At 41.2% G+C, this 25,591-nt stretch overlaps 1 protein-coding gene across 2 annotated transcripts in view; it reads left to right on the forward strand.

The window, feature by feature from the left end:
* The window catches only part of TRADD (TNFRSF1A associated via death domain), a 30,465-nt gene extending 5,074 nt beyond the window's left edge, over window positions 1-25,391 (forward strand). For both annotated transcript variants that reach the window (XM_072117596.1, XM_072117597.1), the window contains exons 2-6: window positions 10,029-10,160; window positions 16,886-17,166; window positions 18,150-18,351; window positions 21,707-22,495; window positions 22,790-25,391. In XM_072117596.1, the coding sequence (XP_071973697.1) occupies window positions 10,037-10,160; window positions 16,886-17,166; window positions 18,150-18,351; window positions 21,707-22,011 (912 nt within the window). In that variant the 5' untranslated portion in view covers window positions 10,029-10,036 and the 3' untranslated portion in view covers window positions 22,012-22,495; window positions 22,790-25,391. The remainder of the gene's footprint in view (window positions 1-10,028; window positions 10,161-16,885; window positions 17,167-18,149; window positions 18,352-21,706; window positions 22,496-22,789) is intronic.
* The last annotated feature ends 200 nt before the right edge of the window (window positions 25,392-25,591 follow it).

The following is a 25,591-nucleotide window of genomic DNA, read 5'->3' on the forward strand; positions in this document are numbered from 1 at the left end:
GAAAATATTCCCCACACCATGACACCACCAGCCTGAACCGTTGATACAAGGCAGGATGGATCCATGCTTTCATGTTGTTGACGCCAAATTCTGACCCTACCATCCGAATGTCGCAGCAGAAATCAAGACTCATCAGACCAGGCAACGTTTTTCCAATCTTCTATCCAATTTCGATGAGCTTGTGCAAATTGTAGCCTCAGTTTCCTGTTCTTAGCTGAAAGGAGTGGCACCCGGTGTGTTCTTCTGCTGCTGTAGCCCATCTGCCTCAAAGTTCGACGTACTGTGCGTTCAGGGATGCTCTTTTGCCTACCTTGGTTGTAACGGGTGGCGATTTGAGTCACTGTTGCCTTTCTATCAGCTCGAACCAGTCTGCCCATTCTCCTCTGACCTCTGGCATCAACAAGGCATTTCCGCTCACAGAACTGCCGCTCACTGGATGTTTTTCCTTTTTCGGACCATTCTCTGTAAACCCTAGAGATGGTTGTGCGTGAAAATCCCAGTAGATCAGCAGTTTCTGAAATACTCAGACCAGCCCTTCTGGCACCAACAACCATGCCACGTTCAAAGGCACTCAAATCACCTTTCTTCCCCATACTGATGCTCGGTTTGAACTGCAGGAGATTGTCTTGACCATGTCTACATGCCTAAATGCGCTGAGTTGCTGCCCAAACTTCCACCAAAAGCCACTTATTTATTGCAAAGTGCCAGCACAGCAATTTAAGCAGTAATTTATTTCTCCTTGTTCAATGACAACTTTCAATCCTTCAGCCTCCCAAGGACACCAACGCAGTTGAAAGGAGGAGGGCAAATTCATATATAATTGTAGGAAGATTCTGCAGGCAGATTCTTTGAGTTCTTTCTGGTGAACTTCATTGCTGGCGTGATGGCCTAGGTCCCCACAGAAACGGCTCAGAGTGCCGCCTCTGGCACCCGTGCCATAGGTTCGCCACCACGGCCCTAAGGCTTCCATGAAAATCGAGGAATCACAGATGGGAAAGCAATGTCAGTGTGTAAGAACCCTTATTGTTTTGCCTCAGATCAGCAGAACCAGTGAGAAACATATATATACCTATAAGGGCACCTCTCACATTGCACTGAATATACCTAAAGTTATCCAAACAGTAGACCATGACACTTATTTTAGGGGCTTGTAATCTTCCTCCATAGCAGCTCCTCCAACGTATAGCTGATGAAGAAGATTCCCAGAAATAATACCACTCCCAGAGTGCAGGTGTGTCCCTGTGTTGTAATATATATTCCTTTAGGATATTAGTCACACACTACTAGATAGCCCCTCCCAGTATGTGACTGACTGGAAAATGTATACACTTAAATGGGTTATGTACTAAGGCCGCGTTCATACAGTACATCTTGAGACACAGTCTAGGTTCTTGGCCAAGCGACTCCACACTCCAGTAGCCTCTGAAGATAATCTGTATAAGGCCGACGGCACACGTGGTGTTTTGAACCCGTTTTTGGTCAGTTTTTAAGCAGTCTGTGAAAGCATGCGTTTTTGAAAATGCATCAGTTTTTGTCAGTTTTCCACCAATTATGCTAATTGGGGAAAAAACGGACGAAAACTGAAAAATGTCTGTAAAAAGGCGCAATGTTAGGACAAATAGGGTGCAACAGCACACAATGGTTACACAGTGAATTGAGGCGTAATATTCCAAAAACTGCAAAATAGGCGCAAAACAGCTATTACGCAGCAAAAAAAACACCAACTGAAGGAAAAGATAAATGACCCCCAATGCGTTTACATTACAGTTAGCATTGTGTTTGCAAATTTTAACAGTAATGTAATTCTCCTCTCCTATGTTGTAGCAATATAAACGCCATGTACAGTGTAGAGCGTACCAACATTGGACAACCTAGTTATAGAGTTTTCACCAAACTCTATATGGGTAGCAGCAACTGTGCATCCTGGTGGAGGGGAAATAGTGCTGTTTTAAATAGTTGACGTTAGACTTGTTGGTGGATCCAAGGCCAATCATATTCCTATACCTTTGCCTACTTGTGAAGCGACTTTACTTCTAACCCTGAGGAAGTCTCCAGTGGGAGACGTAACGCGTGGGGAGCCCTCCACCTCCTGTTTACCTACTGTGTGTATTTGTATGCTTTTATGCATCGTTCTGTGTTTAGTTTTGTATACTCATAAAATTATTTGTGTTTTGTAATATAGCATCTATGACACACTATCTTTCTACGTTGTATACATTAACTTAAAGTGTGTTGACAACCTTTTACCAGCTTTACACATTGGTTGTGCAAGGTTTACCTTTTCAATTGTGCAAATAACTGCTCTTAGTTATAACAATATAGAATTGGTTAACAAAATAAATATATATATATATATATCTCTTCCTGTCTGTCTCTCACTCACTGGATGTCTCTCTGTCACTCACTCACTCTCCCAGCTTGTCTCTTTGTCCCTCACTCTCCCAGCCTGTCTCTCTGTCACTCACTCTCCCAGCCTGTCTCTCTGTCACTCAATCTCCCAGTCTGTCTCTCTGCCACTCACTCTCCCAGCCTGTCTCTCTGTCCCTATCCTATCCACATCAGCTGTCTTATACTCATTGCCTATTGTAACCAATCAAAGCTCAGAGCTCATATCAATGACCTGTGGCATAACAGCTACCAATCAAGGCACAGCTTCTAACTGCCACAGACAATGGGGAAGATTTATCAAGCTGTCTGAAAGTCAGAATATTTCTAGTTACCCATGGCAACCAATCACAGCTAAGATTTCATTTTACCAGTGCTTATGAATATTTTAAAGGGGAGCTGTGATTGGTTGCCATGGGCAACTAGAAATATTCTGACTTTCAGACAGCTTAATAAATCTGCCCCTATGGGTCCTGTATATGGTGGGTAATAATAAGTGTGGGGTGGGAATTTTGGCCTGAGTCACAGAGAACGACTGTGTAAAATTTGCAAACGCGACCGTGCAGGTTTCTTTAGCGGACATACATACATACACACACATACACATACACACACACAGCTTTATATATTAGATATAGAAATATAATTCAAGGGAGTTCCTCCTGCCAGCCGAACAGCCGTGCCGCAACTGTTGTTACTATAGTTCCGGCACAGCTGTTCGGCCGGCCGAAGGAACGTCCTTGCATTATATTTCTATAAAATGCAATGACTCCTGTCCACAGGTCTGTGTGCAGCCTGTGGGATCGTGCCACCATACAGCACCTTTAATTTTGTGTGAGACAGCCCTAACATCTACATGACCTTTACATGAATTAACACATAACGTTTATGAATTGGCTTGCGGTGGCAAATAATAATGGGTGATTGATCAGTGGCATATTCCATCCCTCTAGACCAGTGGTGGCGAACCTATGGCACGGGTGCCAGAGGCGGCACTCCGAGCCCTTTCTGTGGGCACCCTGGCCATTGCCCCAGCATGAAGCTCACCAGACAAGACTCAAAGAATCGTCCTGCAGTTCCAAACAACTTGGAAGCAAAGATGCTGTTTTCTGTCATATTTTAAAGTGACTTACTTGGGATTGTAGAAAGAGGGAGAATGTGTAAACAGGGCCTAATTATCTTTGGAGGACCTCCTGCTGCCCCACAATTCTCTGTGTACAGAGGGACACTGGAAAGAAGTTGAAATTATGCAAATTTTCCCGACTTTCTACTGTGTTGGTGTTTTCAGGAGGCCAGTTTGATTGAACATCGTTGAAGAACAGGGAGCAATAAGATACTGCTTTAAGTTTGGTTGGCACCTCGCGATAAATGCGGGTTTGGGGTTGCAGTTTGGGCACTCGGTCGCTAAAAGGTTCGCCATCACTGCTCTAGACTGAAAATGAGCAGTTAATATTCCTTTACATTTCATGCACGTAAGTTGCTGTTTATGATGTGTTTACTATACAAGGAAGCTGTGGAGATAATATATACTGTGCAGCAGTGCTAGTGAGTAGTGACTGTGGTTTCAATTACAAGATACTTTGCTAATTTAGGTCGTGAGGTGACACTGGCTGATTTCTAGGTATTAATCTGAGACTTCCTTGTATGCTGGTTTACTACTTAAAGTAACCCTTAATGTGCTGGGGGATATTTATCTCCACTGGCTAGCGTTTCGACCAGCTGTCAATAAAGATGTTTATTTCTTTTTGTGGTGCTCAGCAGACACATTTCTGGCTCTAAGACCATTATTTTGAACCTGGGACTAATTTCTGTCCAGAGTGACAAAAAAAGCGTGCACTTGTAGGAGAACAAGCTGAGCAGGCTGCCCCGGGCGGGTTTCAGTAAGCAGCTGACTCCAAACAATATTCACTTGCCTGACCCCACTTCACATCAGTAGTACACACATTTCACTATGACTATTTAGCATTTTGTGTGAGTGGCTGATCGGATTAGTTAAACAGTGGAAAAATGGGAAAGATTCCGTTGTAGAATTGAAGTGGATTTCCCAATTAATTTTACCTCCGCCACTTTTCTAAAACTATTCTCTGCCAAAAATATGTATATGACACACATTGGTGGACATTTACTATGGTGTGTCCGTCTGTTTTGTGGCACCTGTTCTCCTTTTCAACCTATTTATTAGCAGGCGCTGTCAGCAAAAATTAGATTTTCTGCGACCTCCAATTATTTTCTGAAAAGGGGAGTGATTTAGGTGGTCTGGAAACTCTGACACAATTAATATGTGTTGTATACATTTTTTCAAAATGTCAAAGTGGCGAAGAGTGGACCGAAATAAGTTTTGGCTAGCAGAATTCTATGCTTCAGCAGTGAGCTTCTGTTTTAGAAAAGTGGCGGAGGCAAAATTAATTTTCAACTCCGATGTTCGCGCAGATGACGCATCAATTCTATGATGGACTCTTCTCATTTTTCGAATGTTTATTTATTCCAATAAGCCACTAGGACAAAATGCAAAAAGTCATAGTGAAATGTGTGTACTACTGACGTGAAGTGGGGTCGGGCAAGTGAATAGAATATTGTTTGGTGTCAGCTGCTTACTGAAACCCACCCAGGGCAGGCTGCTCACCTTGTTCTCTGACACACTTTTTTGGTGCTCTGGACAGAAAATGTATGGATGATGTAGTTGTATCATTTTATTGTTTACGGCAGGTGAAACTTCTTTCATTTAAGGATTATGGAAGCCACTTTCTCTTAGAAACCTTGGATGGACTTGCTGCGGTGGCAGCCGAGGTACCTTAGCAGGAGACAGTCTTGTGATCAGGTTTCTTTTCTTGTTTAATTAAATTGCAAAAAAATTTTACATTTCATGTATAGGATTCCACAGCATACACCTGCAAACACTAGTGTTCAATGTTTGCTGAATGTATGAATAGACGACAACAGACATTTGATGTACTTGTCTGCTGTAAAATTTCTTATTTCCTAAACTTCAGCAGAAAGCTTTGGGGCACATTTACTAACAACAGTGCAACCTGCTTTAAATGCAGTTTGCCTGTGTAGTGTGCAGAGGGCGCCAGATTCAGGATTTCTGGTGTCCGTTTTACAATTTTTTTTTGGTGCACCTTAACATGGGGAGTGCCGCACAATTCGCCAGAACCAGAATTTGCATGATAAATCTGGTGCACGGACCAACTGAGCATCGGAACGCCCCCTAATTTGTGTTGCATGGTGCCTAGTGCAGCTGCGCCACAAAAGGGTCATGTGCAACATAATTCTGGTGCAGGCACTTAAGGACTTAAAGGACATCTACCACCACATCATGGGTGGTAGACTGTCCCCAAAGTATCCTCGTTACCTTAGGAGTAATGGTGGACTCCTGTTCGCATGCTCCGGGCCATCTTCTATACATAATTTATGCACACCCCTTCATCTATATACATCCTCAGCGACAGCGGAAAGTGCTGGAGGCAGCCAGTGATTTCAAACGGCTGTCTGCTATTCTTGCGCATGCGCGGGAACTACCTTCCTTGCACAGCTGGTGAGAGAGAAGTGCGGCTGCGCAAGAAAAACACACGCACGACTTTGCCAGCGTCCAGGATATATATAGATGGAGCCAGGAGGCACTCAGCTAGCCGAGCGATTAGCGCTTCCGGCTTATTTGTTTATAACTGCATGTTTCGGTTTAGAAATAAGTCCCCCATCACCCCTAAGGTAATGAGCATCCGTTCGGGGTCCGTCTACCATCCCTAAATGTGGTGGTAGATGTCCTTTAAATACCTGTGCAAGCAGTTTTCACTAAAAAGAATGTTAACAAGATTGAACAAACCAAAATAGGGAAAGAGATAATAACATATATGTTATACCGTTTTGGTGCGCTGCAACCTGTGTTCTACATGATGTTAGTACCATATGGCTTGTTGGAAATTTATAAGTGAAACCTATTGTTCTTCCTTTCAGAAAAAGGAAGGAAGACTCCAACAATATTGCACAAATTTACACTGAAAAAGACAAGTAATAGCAAAAAATCTAAATTCTTTATTGTAATTAAGTGACAAATACTGGTTTAATATTTTTGGACTCTTCCTTCCTTTTTCCGAAAGGAAGAACAATAGGTTTCACTAAAAGGAATGTGCAAAGTCTGACAGAAAATTGGCACACAGGGGGTCATTTACTAAGGGCCCGATTTGCGTTTTCCCAACGTGTTACCCGAATATTTCCGATTTGCGCCGATTTCCCCTGAATTGCCCCAGATCGGATTGTGGTGCATCGGCGCTGGAATGCACGCGACGGAAATCGGGGCGTGGCCGAACAAAAACCCGACGGATTCGGAAAAACTGCCGCATTTAAAAAAAAAAAAATGTTGTGAAACTTGCACTTACCTTCACTAGGAATAGGCCGGTGAATTTCATGGCATTCCAGCGGGTCTCGGGGAAATTCAGCGCAGCAGCGACATTTGGTGGTCGGCGGAGGAACTACCTTAGTGAATCCCGGCCGGACCCGAATCCACCGCAGAGAACGCGCCGCTGGATCGCGAATGGACCTGGTAAGTAAATCTGCCCCACAGTCCTTAGTAATTGTGCCCCATTGTTCACAAAATGGGGCTCACATACATTGGGGGTCATTTATTAAGGGCCCGATTCGCGTTTTCCCGACGTGTTACCCGAATATTTCCGTTTTGCGCCGCTTGTACTTAAATTGCCCCGGGATTTTGGCGCATGCGATCGGATTGTGGCGCATCGGTGCTGGCATGCGCGCGACGGAAATCGGGGGGCGTGGCCGAACGAAAACCCGACGTATTCGGAAAAACCGCCGCATTTAAAAACCGAAAATGTGTCGCATAAGGACCGCTTACCTTCACCTGGTCCAGCTCGGTGCATTCCGGCGCGATGAGTTTACTTTCAGCGCAGCAGCGCCACCTGGTGGACGGCGGAAGAACTACCTTATTAAATCCCGGCCGGACCCGAATCCAGAGCGGAGAAGCCGCCGCTGGAACGCGAATGGACCGGGTAAGTAAATTTGCCCCATTGGGAGGAAGAAGGTAAACTCCGGCAGACCTGATAGGGGAAGCGACACATGTAGGAAATCGGGACACAATCTTCATGAATCGCGGAAGATGGGTATTCCACCGGACAACGCACAGCGTGGATCGCGCAGGGACCGGGTAAGTAAATGTGTCCCAATGTCTCAGCAGTATGCAAGTAAAATAGAAAGTTTGTGTTCTTCTAGCTTTGGTAAAAGTCCCATAATGCTCTGCCACAACATCTTCATTCTACAGCATTATGAACTTTGTCCTTCTAAGCTGCTACTTATTACAGTATTACAATGTGTGGCTTCACTACACTTTTAGATAAATAAATCACTACCAGAACACATTTTAGGTTTGCATGTCTTTAGTTTTATTGATTTATTTTCTATTTGTGTTTGTCACAAAGTTGCATGATAGTGGTACCGGCTGTCAACTGCTAATCAAGACAAATGCGTTCGCCACGTTGTCTGCTTGCAGTTTGTCTAAAAATTTGTAGCTGAAAATCAGATTTTTTTGTTATTTCAGTTTTAGTGATGAGCTGTTCACATATTCATCTATTACATTTATGAGTATGAAGCAAATTATTTCTGTTTTGGACACATTTGTTGCCCGATTTTTTGGATTCTGACCTGCGTCGCTTTATATGGTTATAACTTTTGAACACTGTTACTTATCAAAGTGATTCTGAGATTGTTTTTTCCCCACATGTTGTACTTCATTTTAGTGGTAAATGACGGCTGATAAGTTTTGCGTTTATTTACGAAAAAACTGCTGAATTTTTTGAAAAGTTTGCCAATTTCGAAATCCGAAATCATTGCATTTTCAGGCAGATAGATATACCACCTAAATTTCTGAATAACATTTCCCATATGTCTACTTTACATTTTCATCATTTTTGAAATGTCTGGATAATTTATTTTGATGTCACGCGGCTTACAAATCGAATATTGTTTTTTCAGAATTGACTATTTTGGGGATAAATACTGTTTTGAATTCAATTTTACATATTTAGCATCAAAACCCCCTATATAATCAACCCATTTTCAAATCTGCACCCCTCAAGCTATCAGAAACAGCTTTTACGAAGATTGTTAACCCCTTGAGATCTTCATAGTAATTGAATCAAAATGGAGGTGAAATTTAGAAAGCTCAAATTGTGTCAGTTATACGTTCATTTAGCCCTAAAATTTACACATTTCCAAAATATAAAAAGAGAAAACCCACCATACAATTTGTTCAATAATTTCTCCCGAGTACGGAGACCCCCCACATGTGGCCGTTACTTGTTTTATGGGCGCCCAGCGAGGCGCAGAAGGGAGGGAGTACCCTGCAGCTGCAAGGATTTTAGTTTCCTCATTGGCCCCTTTTGTAGGCTATAAAATCAATTCTGTACTGGATTTTTAACTTTTTTTTTTGGTGTTCACCATATAGCCTAATAATTATGTTTTACGGGTCGATACGATTACGGGGATACCATACATGAATATTTTTTCTTACGTTTTACTAAATATGTCAAATAAAACCCTAATGTTGGAAAAATCTATAATTTTTGTATTGCCATCTTCCAAGTGGCATAACATAACGTTACTTTTGTGGCTACAGAGCTGGTTGATGGCTTGTTTTTTGCAGGACATGTTGTACTTTTGGGAGTACATTTGTTTTTTGATCACTTTTTATAGCATTTTTTTGTGGGATCGAATAGGTAAAAATCATAATTTTTGGAGGGTTTATAACAGTTTTTTTTACGGCGTTTATCGTGCGGGTTCAACAATTATTTATTGTTATTCTACAGGTTGTTACGGACATGTTTATACTATATATGTGGGGTTTGTGTTATGATTTAGACTTTTTTTTGCGTTATGTGTCTCTTTATATGTTTTGGGGCGTGTTTCCCAATGCCGGTTCGGTTTAGATCTTGAGCTGAACCGGCACCGGTTCTGCGATCGATATTTCGGACACTGAGTGCTAAGTCGCTGCAATCAGTGTCCGATATATCGGATGCAGAGAGGGAAGGGGTTTAAGGAAACCTGGCAGGCACATCTAACCCTCCAAAACAAAGGTCCACAAATAAGTCAGCCGAGTGTTCCTGTCTTGAGTCAGGTTGTAACACCCCCTTCTTCCTCCTTGTAAGCAGCATCACAGAAAGGGTTATGAATGATATGTGCAGGAGGCGTGTGTGATAGGGAATGTTACAAGAGGACAGAGGGGAAGGGGGTGTAGTAGCCTGACTCAGCTCAGGAACACAGGACTTCAGGATTACAATGCAGAGTAGGGGGGCATTTTATAATTCACAGGAGCCGCTGACTCATTTCATTATCATCAAACTGTGCAGAATTGATACAGAAAGTATATTGGAAAAATGTATATTTTTTAATTATGCAAACAATAACATTTATTTGCATAAATGAGAATACCCCTTTAACTTTCTTTTTGGCCTTGCTGTTATCTTCTTTTTGTATACCCATTGGCAGGCATTCCCTGTCTTATGTTCATTTACGGTATCTTAGTTTTAACAAAATTTCATAGTCATTACTTGGTTTAAATTTCAGTGGTTTTAATTGAGATATTTCAAAGGGGAACATATTGTTTTTCTTTAAAACAATGGTTGTTTGTTTTGTAGGCCTAAAGATGACATCCTGTGATTGGATTGGGAGTGTTTACCTCTTTATCCAGTCCAGTTCTACCTCTCTTTCTGACCAGTATGACAACTACAAATCCATGGTGTACAATGCCCTAAGGAATGTCATTTCAGGTAAGAATTATTAAATATAAGCAGTTGAGTCATATAAAGCTCACACAGCATAGGGCGTTTAGCCTGCATGCAATATCAGCAAAGTGACCAATAAATAATACATTGATAAAAAATAACATTTAATAGCTCATATTTATTCATATACAGTATTTCTCAACCTACTGGAACAATAACATTTTGGTATCATGTTGCTTGAGGAAGTACAATGTGCGGCATTCATCACAATTCATCACAATCTGCATTTCTTACAGTCATTTTGCAAAGTTGCAGCTGATACATCTTAAGAATCCAAATGTAGTCTGGAAAAGTCTCTTGTATAGGGTTGCTCAAACACTTGCGACTTTTTCACAATTTTTTTTTAATTAAAAGTAGCAAAAAACTTGCTCATATGCCAGATATATCATCCTATGACATAAATCAAGCAAGCCAAAATCACAAAAAAAGAACTTTTTTAATGTCCCCCTGGCACACAAGTGCCAGTGCATGTCGGCAAGGGATCCCTTCACATCCTGCAACTGACCCTACGCTCTATAATAGAACTTCCGCCTTTACAGACCACTGCTACAACCTACAGTTCATAAACCTCTGCACACGTACCCTAGACCCTAACAATCTGAGCAATTACAGAAAGGTATCCTTTGTCCCCAGTGGTGACTTCAATGTTTTTGAATATGTTAAAGATTTACATCTGTTTACCTAAAAACTAAAGTAGTATAAGTATCATACAAAGATAAGATAAGATAATCCTTTATTGGTCCCACAGTGGGGAAATTCCTAATGTTGCAGCAGAGCCTACAGTACAAACACTGACAGAACAATAATAATAGGGATACATGAACAAAAAGAAGAAAAAAGGGGTAAAAAGACATAAAAAGAAGACGAGCAATGATCGGCAGTTTGGTATTCAGTCTGTGGATGGGACCTGCAGGGTCTGATTAGGTGCTGAGCACAGGTTACTTCTATTTGGGCCTTGTTTGTTGAGCAGCCTGATTGCAGCAGGGAGGAATGATTAATGATAATGTTCCCTCTCCTACTTGGGGTGAAGCAGTCGGTAACTGAAGGTGCTCCCCAAGCCACCACAGTCTCATGCATGGGATGGGAGCTATTCTCCATATATAGCATGATTTTAATTAAATGTAAATGTCCAGTCAATAATACCCCTTTAATAATGTATCATCAGCTGGTGGCATGATTGATACAGTTATTTGCATTCACACTTGGTATTCCTACCTTGGTATGTCACTGCTAGATCCTGGTGTACAGCGGAGTGAAAACTGTGCCCAATAAGTGTCCTAGAGAGCACATACTGCTGTATCAAAATGTAAAGTATATATTCCTAGATTAGCCCTACTCTCAAAAAAGATAACTACAAAGAGCAGATAACACCACAAAAATGTAAAAAAAAAGGAACATCCCATACTCCAACAAAATCACCATTCCATGACTGTATAATATCCATATCATATGCTTACACAACTTTGCTATAAAGTTACTGGATAACACCATGATACAGTGACTAATAAAAACCAACTGGGTAACATCCAATATTGTAACCTAAAGGAAAATTACCAGTACATTTCACAAAAAAAGAAACTAAACATACTTGCCTACGCTCTTCTTCATCCCTATTCCGGCTGTAGTTTTCTTAAATCTTGACACTTAGGAATAATTAGCAGGCTGGAGCGCACGGACAAGATGTGAATTCACGCTGGAGATGTGGACACTTAGCAGCCCGGAGTGCCGGTCATCTGGTCCACACACTCCGACTTGCTAATTATGTCTTTTTTCCAGGCGATCCCTAAGTGTCAAGATTAAAGAAGAACAACGATGAAGAGAACCTTATCTTTAGTTTGTTTTTTGTTAGGCTTCCTTTAAAAAAAATTCTAAGACTACATAATGCCTCTATCATCAAAGAAGCAGGGTACCGACTATATAACTTAACTTTTACTATTTATATTTTAAAAACATTTTTAGTTCATTTACCACATATAGAAATCATTATTATATTACACACAAAATTGATTAGATAAAAAAGGGAACAGTCTTACTGAGTAGAATTTCAGGGTTTGAGGGTGCATATGAGGTCCTATGTTGACATCGAGCCCTAATACTACAGATGTCCCTGTCATCCCATCAAAGGGACAGTACCCATGTTGTCCCTCAATATGTTTGCTAGAATGCCCTACTAGCAAAAATATTCAAATGTGCTCCCGTCCCTCCATACGCATTTCTTCACTCGTTATGGTGAGTCACAATATTTTCCTTATTATTACATAGCTTAGTTAGCCCAGGAATAAGGTCTATCAGTGTTTATTAATTTCACATATATGACTATAAGATATGTTGAGTGCATACACTCACCGGCCACTTTATTAGGTACACCATGCTAGTAACGGGTTGGACCCCCTTTTGCCTTCAGAACTGCCTCAATTCTTCGTGGCATAGATTCAACAAGGTGCTGGAAGCATTCCTCAGAGATTTTGGTCCATATTGACATGATGGCATCACACAGTTGCCGCAGATTTGTCGGCTGCACATCCATGATGCGGATCTCCTGTTCCACCACATCCCAAAGATGCTCTATTGGATTGAGATCTGGTGACTGTGGAGGCCATTTGAGTACAGTGAACTCATTGTCATGTTCAAGAAACCAGTCTGAGATGATTCCAGCTTTATGACATGGCGCATTATCCTGCTGAAAGTAGCCATCAGATGTTGGGTACATTGTGGTCATAAAGGGATGGACATGATCAGCAACAATACTCAGGTAGGCTGTGGCATTGCAACGATGCTCAATTGGTACCAAGGGGCCCAAAGAGTGCCAAGAAAATATTCCCCACACCATGACACCACCACCAGCCTGAACCGTTAATGCAAGGCAGGATGGATCCATGCTTTCATGTTGTTGACGCCAAATTCTGACCCTACCATCCGAATGTCGCAGCAGAAATCGAGACTCGTCAGACCAGGCAACGTTTTTCCAATCTTCTACTGTCCAATATCGATGAGCTTGAGCAAATTGCAGCCTCAGTTTCCTGTTCTTAGCTGAAAGGAGTGGCACCCGGTGTGGTCTTCTGCTGCTGTAGCCCATCTGCCTCAAAGTTCGACGTACTGTGCGTTCAGAGATGCTCTTCTGCCTACCTTGGTTGTAACGGGTGGCGATTTGAGTCACTGTTGCCTTTCTATCGGCTCGAACCAGTCTGCCTATTCTCCTCTGACCTCTGGCATCAACAAGGCATTTCCGCCCACAGAACTGCCGCTCACTGGATGTTTTTTCTTTTTCGGACCATTCTCTGTAAACCCTAGAGATGGTTGTGCGTGAAAATCCCAGTAGATCAGCAGTTTCTGAAATACTCAGACCAGCCCTTCTGGCACCAACCACCATGCCACGTTCAAAGGCACTCAAATCACCTTTCTTCCCCATACTGATGCTCGGTTTGAACTGCAGGAGATTGTCTTGACCATGTCTACATGCCTAAATGCACTGCGTTGCCGCCATGTGATTGGCTGATTAGAAATTAAGTGTTAACGAGCAGTTGGACAGGTGTACCTAATAAAGTGGCCAGTGAGTGTACATCCCAATATCAGCACCTCTATTGGCAAGAAATTTGAAGATCCTTTCAGAAATAACTGTTTTGGGGTAGAGAAAAAATACAAAAAACACATCCCAGGCAGCATACATTTTATTTTTAACTTGGTAGCCTATGGACGACTGTATGCCTAATAGGATGCATGACCTAATGATCTGTCAGTGAGTGATCAAGCTCTTAGAACAGGGCCGGCTCCAGGTTTCAGTGGGCCCCTGGGCGATAGAGCCTCAGTGGGCCCCTTAACAGTGAACTCATGTGGCGGCATGACCCTGCCAGCTGAGCTCAGACACAGTAAAAAAACAATCATATTTCAATTACATCGGCAACAAGGATGCTGTCGCTGATGTAATTCAATTTTCTGATCAGGAGCGTAATGGGCTCCATAGCAGACCATTTCCTTAAAAACACATGCATGTTTTTACACAATCAATCATTTTTACACTCATTCACGTGTCTACAGATTTATACACACATACAGTATATATCAAATTTACAACATTCACACAGATATACAGCATTAATACACACACGCATCCTGTATGTACAGCATATATACACACATGCATCCAGTATGTACAGTATATACATGCACGAATCCCATATATACAGCATATATACATACACATCCAATATATACACACAGCACATACGCAGATATACACATGCATCCAGTATATACAACACATACGCAGACAAATAGCATATATACACACGCATCCAGTATACACAACAAATACGCAGATATACAGCATATATACACACGCATCCAGTATATACAGCATATAGGCACAGATATACAGCATATATACACACGCATCCAGTATTAACAGCACATATACACACGCATCCAGTATATACAGCACATACGCACAGATATACAGCATATATACACACGCATCCAGTATATACAGCACATACGCACAGATATACAGCATATATACACACGCATCCAGTATATACAGCACATACGCACAGATATACAGCATATATACACACGCATCCAGTATTAACAGCACATACGCACAGATATACAGCATATATACACACACATCCGGTATATACAGCACATACGCACAGATATACAGCATATATACACACATCCAGTATACACAACAAATACACACAGATATACAGCATAAATACACAAAAAAACACATATAAACACAAATACATGCATTTACATATGTAGCAATTATACTTACCCCAGCTGGAAGTCGTTCGGTCAGAACCTGGTGGCTGGATCAGGAAGAAGGTGGACAGAGCTGTGAGGTGCCAGGACGGCGGGACTCGAGGTGTGCGGCCTGGCGGGACGCGAAGCGCGCAGGCCGGGCCTGACGTGAGGCCCAGGACGCGCCGCGTCACAGGAGAGGTGGGTTGGGCAGGGCGGGCGGGCCAAGTCTGAGGTGGGTGGGGTAGGGCAGGGGGCCCGTCTCACTATCTCTCCGCCCACTGGCCCGGTCCGCCGGACCGACCTGCGGGCAAGTAATAGATTGTGGTGGGCCCCTTTGGAGCTCCGGGGCCCCGACACTTGCCCAGGTCAGCCGGGTGCTGACGCCGGGCCTGTCTTAGAAGTTCACATCACCAAGTGAAGCTAGGTAAAAAGGAAACTATGTTTAGAAAATCCTTAAGAAATAGAGAGAAAGGCAAAATATTCATTTGAAAAATGCCTTCTTAAGTTAAAAATGAAACTAAGAGAAGAATAGCTTTAGGTACCCAAAAATGTGGAAATAAAAATATTTACTATTCTCTTAAAAAACAAGTTTTAAGGAGGAAAAAAAAGTAATGGTTTTCAGATTAGGTTTGTTTTTATTGCACACAATTATACATCAATTTTTTTTTTTTTAAACTGCTTTATTGAACAGAATCATGAAATGAATGTACAGCTGCATTATACACAATTATTGGTACACAAAAAGAAAAGGATTGTAACAGTAATTGAAACACTTTCTTCCAGTAGTTGCTCAATCATTCTACCACCCGCCTACCCTACAGCATGTGTGTCTCCATAGCTGTGGTTTATTGTGTTACAGTAGTATCATCGGTATACACCATGTCATAGTACAATGCAACCAGATGAACATTACAATGCAAATAAAACATTACTTGCCGGTGATTCTGGTAACTCTGGATTTGTAGGTGCCGTTAAAGTATCCTTATATTATGGCCGTTTAGTTAATAAGGTTTGAGCCCCTTCAGTGAGCTCTAGCCTGAGTGCCCCTGATCTATTCCCCAGGGTCCGGGGTGTAGTGAGCCCATACCTTTCGCTTCATGCCCAAGTAACTTATCAGTGACGGGATAGACATTGTCAACCTGCAGATTGTTCTTCCGCAAGTATTGCCCTAAGTCTATGAGGAGAATAGTGTGTCTCACCCGAGTCACACCAAGTGCCCAAGATTTGGCTGAACTTATCTAGACAATTCCTGTACATCACTTTATTTTCTAACAAAGACGGTTATTTGTCACATCAACATGTGAATGTTTCCTAATGGTCTCCCCAAGGATGATCTTGGAATGTTAAAATCCCATTAAAGACTAATTGTGTGCAGAAGGACGCAGACTACATTAGTAGGTGAGTGTCAACAAGAGATATTGGAACAGTATTATGGAGGAACTGGATTCAGGGAGGACAAGCAAGACAGGACAGTGAGCCCTAAGCTCCATCCCTCCAATAGCCCTATGTGCTTGCCTTGTGTCAACAATCCAGGTCACAACAGAGATATCGAAACAGTACAGAATCGGTGATAGTCACAAAAACGAAAGCCAAGATCGGATAACCAGAAATCCAAACAGCTGAGTCTCACTCTCTCATGATATAGAGATGGACACAGGATCTTTATGAGCAGCCAGAACTCAAAGTTCCAGCAGTCAGAGCGAGACTGCTCCATCGCTGATCCAGAGCAAGGCTACAGAGAGATGGGAGTGGTGAATACAGTTAGCAGCCCAGAAACTTAACAACTGTTCACACTGCCAAAGAAAGTAAAATTCATTGATTCATTGGTCTTACAGCATGGACAAAGGAAGATACCTGTACATATTTGACATATCTGCTTTTGGTCTGCATGTTTTACAGTTTTAATGTTCACCTTTTAATAAGACTTTCTAATACTCAGTATTTCCTTTGTCTTTGATTTTCAGAATTCTCTGGAGGACCCCCAAATTTTATTGAGATCCTCAAAATTTTAAAAAGTGACCAACAACTGATCCTTCACCTGAAATTCTGTGGACAAGTGGCCTGCAAAAGATTTCTTCAGGGTTACAGAGCAAAGATGGTTCATCAGCATATACAGAATCAACTCGGACAGTGCTTAAAATTGGAGTCTCTGCAAGTGTCTCTTGAGCTACGAGTGGACGCAGAGAAGCTTGACACCCAGCTAGACGAAGAGGAGAAATGTCTGCAGTATATTTCCTCTGTGAAGGTACAGTTCATACCTGAACAATGTCAATGAAATATCAAGGTGTAGTCTCTGTAAAACATTAGTGGCATAAACTATTAAAGGATATCTACCAGCAGATTACCTGATGGTAGATGACTATTACTTACCTCCCCGTCTCGTCCCCGTGTGTCCCAAGCTTCATTTTTTATATCTTTCCATGACCGGATTTTTGCAAAAAAGTTTCTAAGGCATGCAAATTATCCTGTGGTGCTCTGCTGAACGCAGAGCGGCTTCTGTGCCTCTGATTGTTTGCATGGGGCACAAGAGAGATGGCAGCGCAGGACGCCGAGAAGGACTGTGGAGGTAAGTTAACTAGCCCCCACCTGGCCACCAATGTTTTTTTTACACTCTCGGGCAACCCCTTTAAGCCATGCCCCTTTCAGCTGCCTTATTCATTTATCATACTAGCCATAGAAGGGCTTAAATTTGTTTCAAACTCTTGATAAATGTGGCACAAAGCATTTAGACAGGTTTTGTGGTGAAAATTAACAGAATTATTTTGTAAACAAATGAATTAATCACTGGGGCACATTTACTGAAGGTCCGCGGACCGCATTTTCATCAGGTTTCCTGACTTTTTCCGTTTTGTGCCACATTTAACTGGGGTTTTTGGCACACGCGATTGGATTTTGGCGCAATCGCACCGACTTTCATGCAACACAAATCGGGGGGCGTGGCCATCGGACAACCCGACTGATTCGGACTAATCACAGAATTTAACATTCAAAATTGTGTCGCAAGCCATGCACTTACATGCACTGGGAAGAAGATGGTGAACTCCGGCGGACCTGAGCGGCAAAGCGACATATGCATGAAATGGGACGCACGATCTTAGTGAATCGCAGCAGCTCCGAATCGTCGTCGGACAACGCACCTCGGGGATCGCGACGGGAAGGGTAAGTAAATGTGCCCCATTGTCTTTGAGGATATAAAGTCATTCTAAATCTTTCTATCTTCTGTTTCAGCCTAGTTATCAGAAGGATGATGAACTTGCCGATCTGGATAGACGTTTTATGAATGTCTCATTAGGGACATTACCACTTCCACTAAACAGCAATGTAGCTCCTTCCTCCCTTCCTCAGGGTGTCAGCCCGGTCTCTCCTCCACACACCCTCCGCTCAATCTCCACTGAGGGAAGCACTTTCCAGTTCCAAGGTCAAGAATTTAGTAAGTTATATGGTTCTTGTTCTACCATCTATCTATTTATCTATCTATCTATCTCATAATACAATGCAGCACAGGGTATAAAATAAGAGATGTTCTGGTGCAAGCTGCTACAAATTGGCCAATCTTTCCAAATAGGTCCAGAGCTGCACTGAAAAAGTGAGATGGAAATCACTTAAGGGGACATTAATCATAGTGGGTCTCAGGTTCGCCTATTTTTGCGCCTGGTTTGCTCTTCTTTTTGGCTCCTGATCTATGATGGATCTAGTTCTGCCTTAGTAAACGCACTTTGGAATTGTCTCAGGTCCGATTCATTTGCGCCTAAATTAGCGCCAAATTTGGCGCAATTGTTAGATCTCATTTGTGAGCAATAATGAAAAGAGACTGAGAAAATGTGACAGAACGTTCAGGGCTTCATCTCTGCACAAAACCTATCATTGTGATGTAACTGCAGGGACTAAAAGTTACAGATATGATAAAAAAAAAAAAAAATTCTTGCTGAAATGAGTCTTTGCCTTTTTTTATTATAATTTACATGAAATGGAGACTGATAATATTCTCAGATCTGTACAATAAGACAATAATCACTCCCAGAGATGATCCCCTAGACAATGATGAAGTCGTTACTGGAGAAATTTTACATTTTAAAACTGCTCCGAAGTATTTTCCATGTTGCATAGAGGTTATTCTTCATTTGAGAACCTAAAATGTATGTTTTTAGTAATGAAAAGGGAAGTTTTTTGGAAGTGCACCTGCTCAGAGGAGGTGCATTTTCTGCGCCTATTTTGTGCCTTTTTAGGCGCAAATTTGTGATAGATCCCGTGCAAACATCTGTATAGGAGGCTCTCACTATGTCAGATAAGGCGCAGGGACTCAAAACAACTAAGTGCCGAACTTTGCCGTGCGCCAGAAAATGGCGCATAAATGCGCCTAATTAACGAGATGCGCCAGATTTTTGCGCTAAAAGACGCTCAAAACAGTCTAACAAACTATGATTAATGTCCCCCTTAGTGCTTTATTCCATGTAGAAAAGTTTCAGTCCTGAGACATTACTCAACCATGCATAGCCATCGGCAGCTGATGCATGCAGACGTGTTATGGGAGAATACTATAACTTTATTGTCAGCAAAGTTCAGCTGTTCTATATGTATGGAACAGCTCAGATGTAGTTAGTGCATAGGTGAATACATTAATCTACCTCAACTATGGTTGGAGTGTTGCCTTTTAGTGCTATTTAAGTAAATAGATATAGATATAGATGTATAGAATAGTGTGCTGCCTCTTCTGTGTTTTATCTTAGAGGATACCATGGCTAGCCATTTTTGGATTACAGGCGGTCCCCTACTTTGAATAGAAGAAATCGCATGCCGCACCAGGTGTAGATAAAAGCGTAATTCCAATTTTCAGATAAAAATAGTAACAAAAGTACAAGAAAAACTGCAGGCTACACTGCCATACATTTTTTGGTACTCTTTTGTCAATCAGGACGCACTGCTGCAGTTTTTCTTGTACTTTTGTTACTATTTTTATCTGAAAATTGGAATTATAGAATTACGCTTTTATCTACACCTGGTGCGGCATGCGATTTCTTCTATTCAGATTCCGTCCCGGTACTCGTGGTCCCCGAGTAGCAGCCAGCACAGTGAATGACAATCAAAGGTGAGCGGTCAACTATATCTCTGTATTTTTGTGGTCCCCTACTTTAGGATACCCGACTTACAGACGGACCCCTCTGCCCACTGAGACCTTTGGTTAGGGTCCCTGGATGCTTTACTTTAGTCCCAGGCTGCAATGATTAGATGTAAAGTGTCTATAATGAAGCTTGGACCCATTACAGCAAAAAATTTTGAAACTCCAATGGCCACTTAGATATCTGTACACTGTAATAATGTCACATTATTGCCCATTATACACAAGAAATTTTTGTACAGCAAGCTTTCTCGCACCCCAAACATAGAACTACTCAACTGAATGCAGCACATGAGTTGAGTTCAGCAGTTCTAGGTTGGGTGAAATAAATTCTATACTCACACGTAGTGAGTTTGTTAGAATAAACTTGCTTAAGGGTAACGGGCCTTAGCCATCCTTCTTCTAAACAGATTAATCTTAAATTTGATAATTTATCATAATTCATTCATTCCCGTAATAAGAAATTTGTAAAAAAGCATTATTATTAACCTGTAAAATGTCAAAATTACTTGTGTATTTTTTCATCTCAAATATCTACTATCCCAACCTCTTCAATAATACAGACCCAAACAAGACAAAAGAAGAGGGAACTGCCATTTAATCTTTAAATGGAATGACATACAGACATGTAATAAAACATGTCTGGGTAGAAAACAAAGAAAAGGATACAATAGGCAGTACACTGAAGAGATAAAGACTGAGCCTACATACTTGTATTCATTGGATGACTATCACTGTACTGTTTTTATGTACTGCAGATAGTATTGCACCAAAAACAGAGCAAAAATAGACAGCTCACCACTTCCATGTTTAACATTTGCAAATAGTGACTATGAATACAAATATGCGGATAATACGGATTAATGTACGATACGTAATATATACATTTTTACTGGTAAGCGTGAGCACGAGGGCCCTCTTAGTGCCACGCTACCTTATTTACCCAGCCTGAGATCTCATAAATGTGTTGAAATAACAAATAACATGTCTATGTTATAACAAAAATAACAAATAACATGTTTAGGCTATTTACTCGAGAATCATTTTATGCTTTTGTATGTACGATTTTTATAATTTATGTATATTCTATGTGTGTTTTATTTTTCTGTTTATATAGAGATTTATATAGAGATCTATAATACTTTTTATAATACTTATTCTACCACTCTGTGATCTCAGTTTTATTAAAATAATTTTTAATATATAAACTTTGAAGTACAGGGTGAATTGGTGCTTGGTGTACATTTCACTAGATTTTTCCATTTTTGATAATACAGATAGACACCTGTATTACACCGTTAGCACTTCCACTGTTACATTGTTATACTAATATGCCATATTGAGTAATCAGTGTCGGGGCAGTGCATTCAAATATACATGACATTATTGAAAGATGAACAAGACCAACCTGCAGAGAGTGCTGCCCAGCATCCACTCCAACATGTACGGTATTTAGTTTACTGCCCATTTTACACATTTTCTCTTTCTTCTACATATTAAACTTCATCATCCATTTCTCAGCCCCAGAACTCAGCTTGCACAAATCCCTCTGTAATATTATACTATCCGCCCCAGCATTAATTACTTTACAGAGCTTAGTATCATCTGAAAATATCAAAACTACAATAGTTTTATGTTTTTATGTTTCTAATCAAATGGTCTTATTCAGTTGACAGGCCTCTAACCTCTGAACATCACCAGACCTTTGCCAAGTTGGTTGGAACATCTTGGAAAAAGGTGGGCAGGACATTGAAGCAGAACTGCCCTGCTTTAGAAGATCCAGCCATAGATACCCTGGCATATGAATATGGCAGAGAAAGCCTGTATGAACAAGCCTACCAGATGCTGCAACGTTTTATTGATTGTGAAGGAAAGAAAGGCACATTACAGAGACTTGTGGATGCCCTGGTGATAAATGGACTGACTGGAATTGCTGAGAAACTGTTACCTGTGCAAGAAAATGGATTGAATTAGGAAACTGGGAACTGATAAGGGGAGGATTATGTGTCATCTGTATTCATTATATTCCAATCCTTTAGATAAATCAGATTTAGAGATTTGAAGTAAGGTTCTCCGTTTAAATATATAGATTAGTGATGAGCTGTAGCTCATCCAGTGCATTATCCATAATGTAAGTAATGGACTTTCCGCTCATAAGAAGGTCTCTCATCTAATTGTTCTCAGCAGTATCATGAAGAAATGAAATCCTGCAAAAATCAGGAATCAAGTTCTCCTTCCAAAGTGGCCAGTCTGTTTGGTGTAATGAATACTTTCTGATTTATATGGCTGTAGACATATCAATCTTTTGTGCACAAGCCAAGGTGTGTGATCCCGGACAACCTCTTTTACAGAAACAAAATATCCTGTGAGAACTTTTACAACATTAGAAAAAAGGGTTATATACAGTGTCACTTTTGTCAATGGCTGTGTCTGGTGCTATATCTAGTAAAAATGGCAGGTTTAGGAAGAGGCAGCACTCCAAAAGGTAGTTTCAAAAAAGTGGGGTGTCTTTATTCCATGAGCGACGTTTCAGCTCCTTACGAGCCTTTTTCAAGCTTGAAAAAGGCTCGTAAGGAGCTGAAACGTCGCTCATGGAATAAAGACACCCCACTTTTTTGAAACTACCTTTTGGAGTGCTGCCTCTTCCTAAACCTTATATTGCAGTCCCCCTGCCTGGGGACTTATGGACTTGCACCCACCGGAGTTGCTGTGCTGCTCTAAACTTTCCTTTTTCTTCTAGTAAAAATGGCAGAGAGGCCCTACATTTTATTACTTTTATTACAGTAATGGTTTAATTGTCTCATAGTGACAATCTTCTCTAAAAGGTAGTAACATTCTCTGGTTGAATGGATTTCTACCTCTGATACAGGACCTGTATGTTTATCACTTTAGTTTTTTCCTTGTTAATAAAATGGCTTGTGCATGTAGTCATACACTTAAAGGTTACCTGTCGGGCACATCTAGCCCCCCAAATCCAAAGGTCCTACCTCATTTACTGAAGGCAAGAAAGGAAAAAATGCGGGGTCGAATTGATAGACACGCTACGTCCAGATTAAAGTGATGAGGATTTTATTGATATTTTGACAACGCGTTTCAACGCCGTAACGGTGTCTTCATCAGGTCAGAGACTCAGGGGGATCCTGCGGGGTGACTGGCAGAACTTTGCTGGCTGGTGCTGGGACGGCTGTGTGCTGGCACTGGCGCGGGTTGAACAGCCAGCACAGTTCTGCCAGTCACCCGGCAGGATCCCCCTGCAGTTTCTGACCTGATGAAGACGCCGTTACGGAGTTGAAACGTGTTGTCAAAATACCAATAAAATCCTCATCAATTCGACCCAAATAACCCCCCACACACACAACATTATAATCCTGTGAATTGAGTCAGCTGGGTTTTCCTGAGCTGATCTGAGTCGGGCTGCTACACCCCCTTCCTCCTCGGTAAACACATCCCCTGCACACACCTCCTGCTAAACTGCAGCACAAAAGGGGTCTGAATTACATATTCAGAGGAGGAAGGGGGTGTTGCACACTGACTCAGATGAGCTCTGGAACGCCCAGCCGACTCAATTAGCAGGATTACAATGCAGAGTAGGGGGATTCATTTTATTATTCACAGGAGCCGCTGACTCATTTCAATATCATCATGCAGAGCAACTCACTACAGTAAATGGCAAAAATCCTCTTGTGGAGCAGCACCGAGCAAAAGACAGAGACGGGTGCAAAAATCTTCCAAACGGGTTCAGACACAACCCACCGTAGTAGTAAAAATAGCGATGAAGCAGTACTCCGTATAGTGAAAAGGTATTGGCTTTATTCCACCATGAAAAACATGCAACGTTTCACCTTATCAATAAAGTCATTTTCAAGCATGCTTCATCGCTATTTTTATTATTATCACTACAGTAAATGAGGTAGGACTTTGGTTTGGGCAGTTAGATGTGCCCTACAGGATTCCTTTAAAATATATCTGACAGCACTTGTGACCATACAAAGCTGCAGACAGTGTAAGGTAGCATCCCTTTTGTCTGTTATTAGATGCTATAGGACTTCCAGGTGTTTAGCTGAACTTTGAGTTCATCCACCCCTGAGTAACTACACCTATCTCCAGGGCTCTTACCTAACACTGTCGGCAGCTTTGTAAGCTCAAAAATGCTTACAGATTCGCTTTAAAAGTACATATGTGTATGTTCTGTAAATCTAAATGTTTAGTATTCTGAACAATTTCTTTTAAAGACCCAAGGTCCCATATATTGTTCATTTAAATCATGCAATAGATAGTGTTTGCTCCTATGTATCACAACTCTCCACTAACTATTGCTTTATATGTATTTAAAGGACATCACCATTTTCTTGGTGGTAGACTGTCCTATAGCGCATCCGCGTTACCTGCAGTGGATGACTGAGCCTTTTTTAGCTTCTTCCAGGGCCTCCATCAGAGCCAAAAAAGAAGGTCATAAAAATATTCAAATGAGCCGGAGGCGTTCAGAGTCCCATTGGCAGAGCACCTCCTGGCTCCTCCGATACATAATTTATGGACGCCCCGCTTCATTGTTATGAACCCCTCCCTGTCGGAGGCCCTGGAGGAAGCTAAAAAAGGCTCAGTCATCTGCTGAGGGTGCGTTATAGAACAGTCTACCACTGTGAAAACGGTGATAGATGTCCTTTAAATCCCCAATAATGATTGGATTACTAACACACTCCATTAAGTGATGCCTAATGCAGCAAGCCATGTTGCTTTTGTAGAAAGGCGCCAGCTTCATAACCTACAGTTCTCAATATATGATTTTATTCTTCTGATTGTGGACAATCTTATACCCTTTTGCCATCTCAGTGGAGCAAATGTTAAGAAAATGCTTGAGAAAGTGTGGCATTAAAATAGTCCTATTATAAAATTATAAAAAAAATCTTAAGTCCTAAATAACAACTATGTAATTGGACAATAGAAATACGTTTTCATACAGTGATTTATTTTATATTGACATATTACATATTGTATTATGTCGAGTATACAACCTTTAGGTGCACAGTGTGGCATGGTAATTATGACATGCCATAAACCGTAAAGATTATCCTTTTTAAAAAATAATATATTCTGATGGGAAAAACCCTTTGAAAGAATATTCTAGGGTAAATTTTAAATCTTAATCTCTACCACATATGAATTCTCTAAATTGTATGAAGATTCTGTTTGTAATTTGTAATTACTTTTCAATCTGTACATATATAATACAAATATGCAAAAATGTCAGCTCTGAAGAATCATGAATCCAATGAATGGCTACAGGGAGCGAGTGATTATACGTGGGAGTTATAGGTGTAAAGTGATTGAAGTGAAATATATTTTCTTACACTCTAGATCACCTGTTAGTGCCTTTTATATCCATGCTATAAAGCACTCTATTTTATGAATGTAAATTCTATGCAGTCTCTGATTTCTAGTTACCTTATATACTCGAGTATAAGCCTAGTTTTTCAGCACAAAAAATGTGCTGAAAAACCCAAACTCGGCTTATAGTCGAGTCAAAAAAATAAATATATCTAAACTCACCTTTCCG

Source organism: Engystomops pustulosus, chromosome 7, assembly GCF_040894005.1.
Source record: "Engystomops pustulosus chromosome 7, aEngPut4.maternal, whole genome shotgun sequence".
NCBI lineage: Eukaryota > Metazoa > Chordata > Amphibia > Anura > Leptodactylidae > Engystomops > Engystomops pustulosus.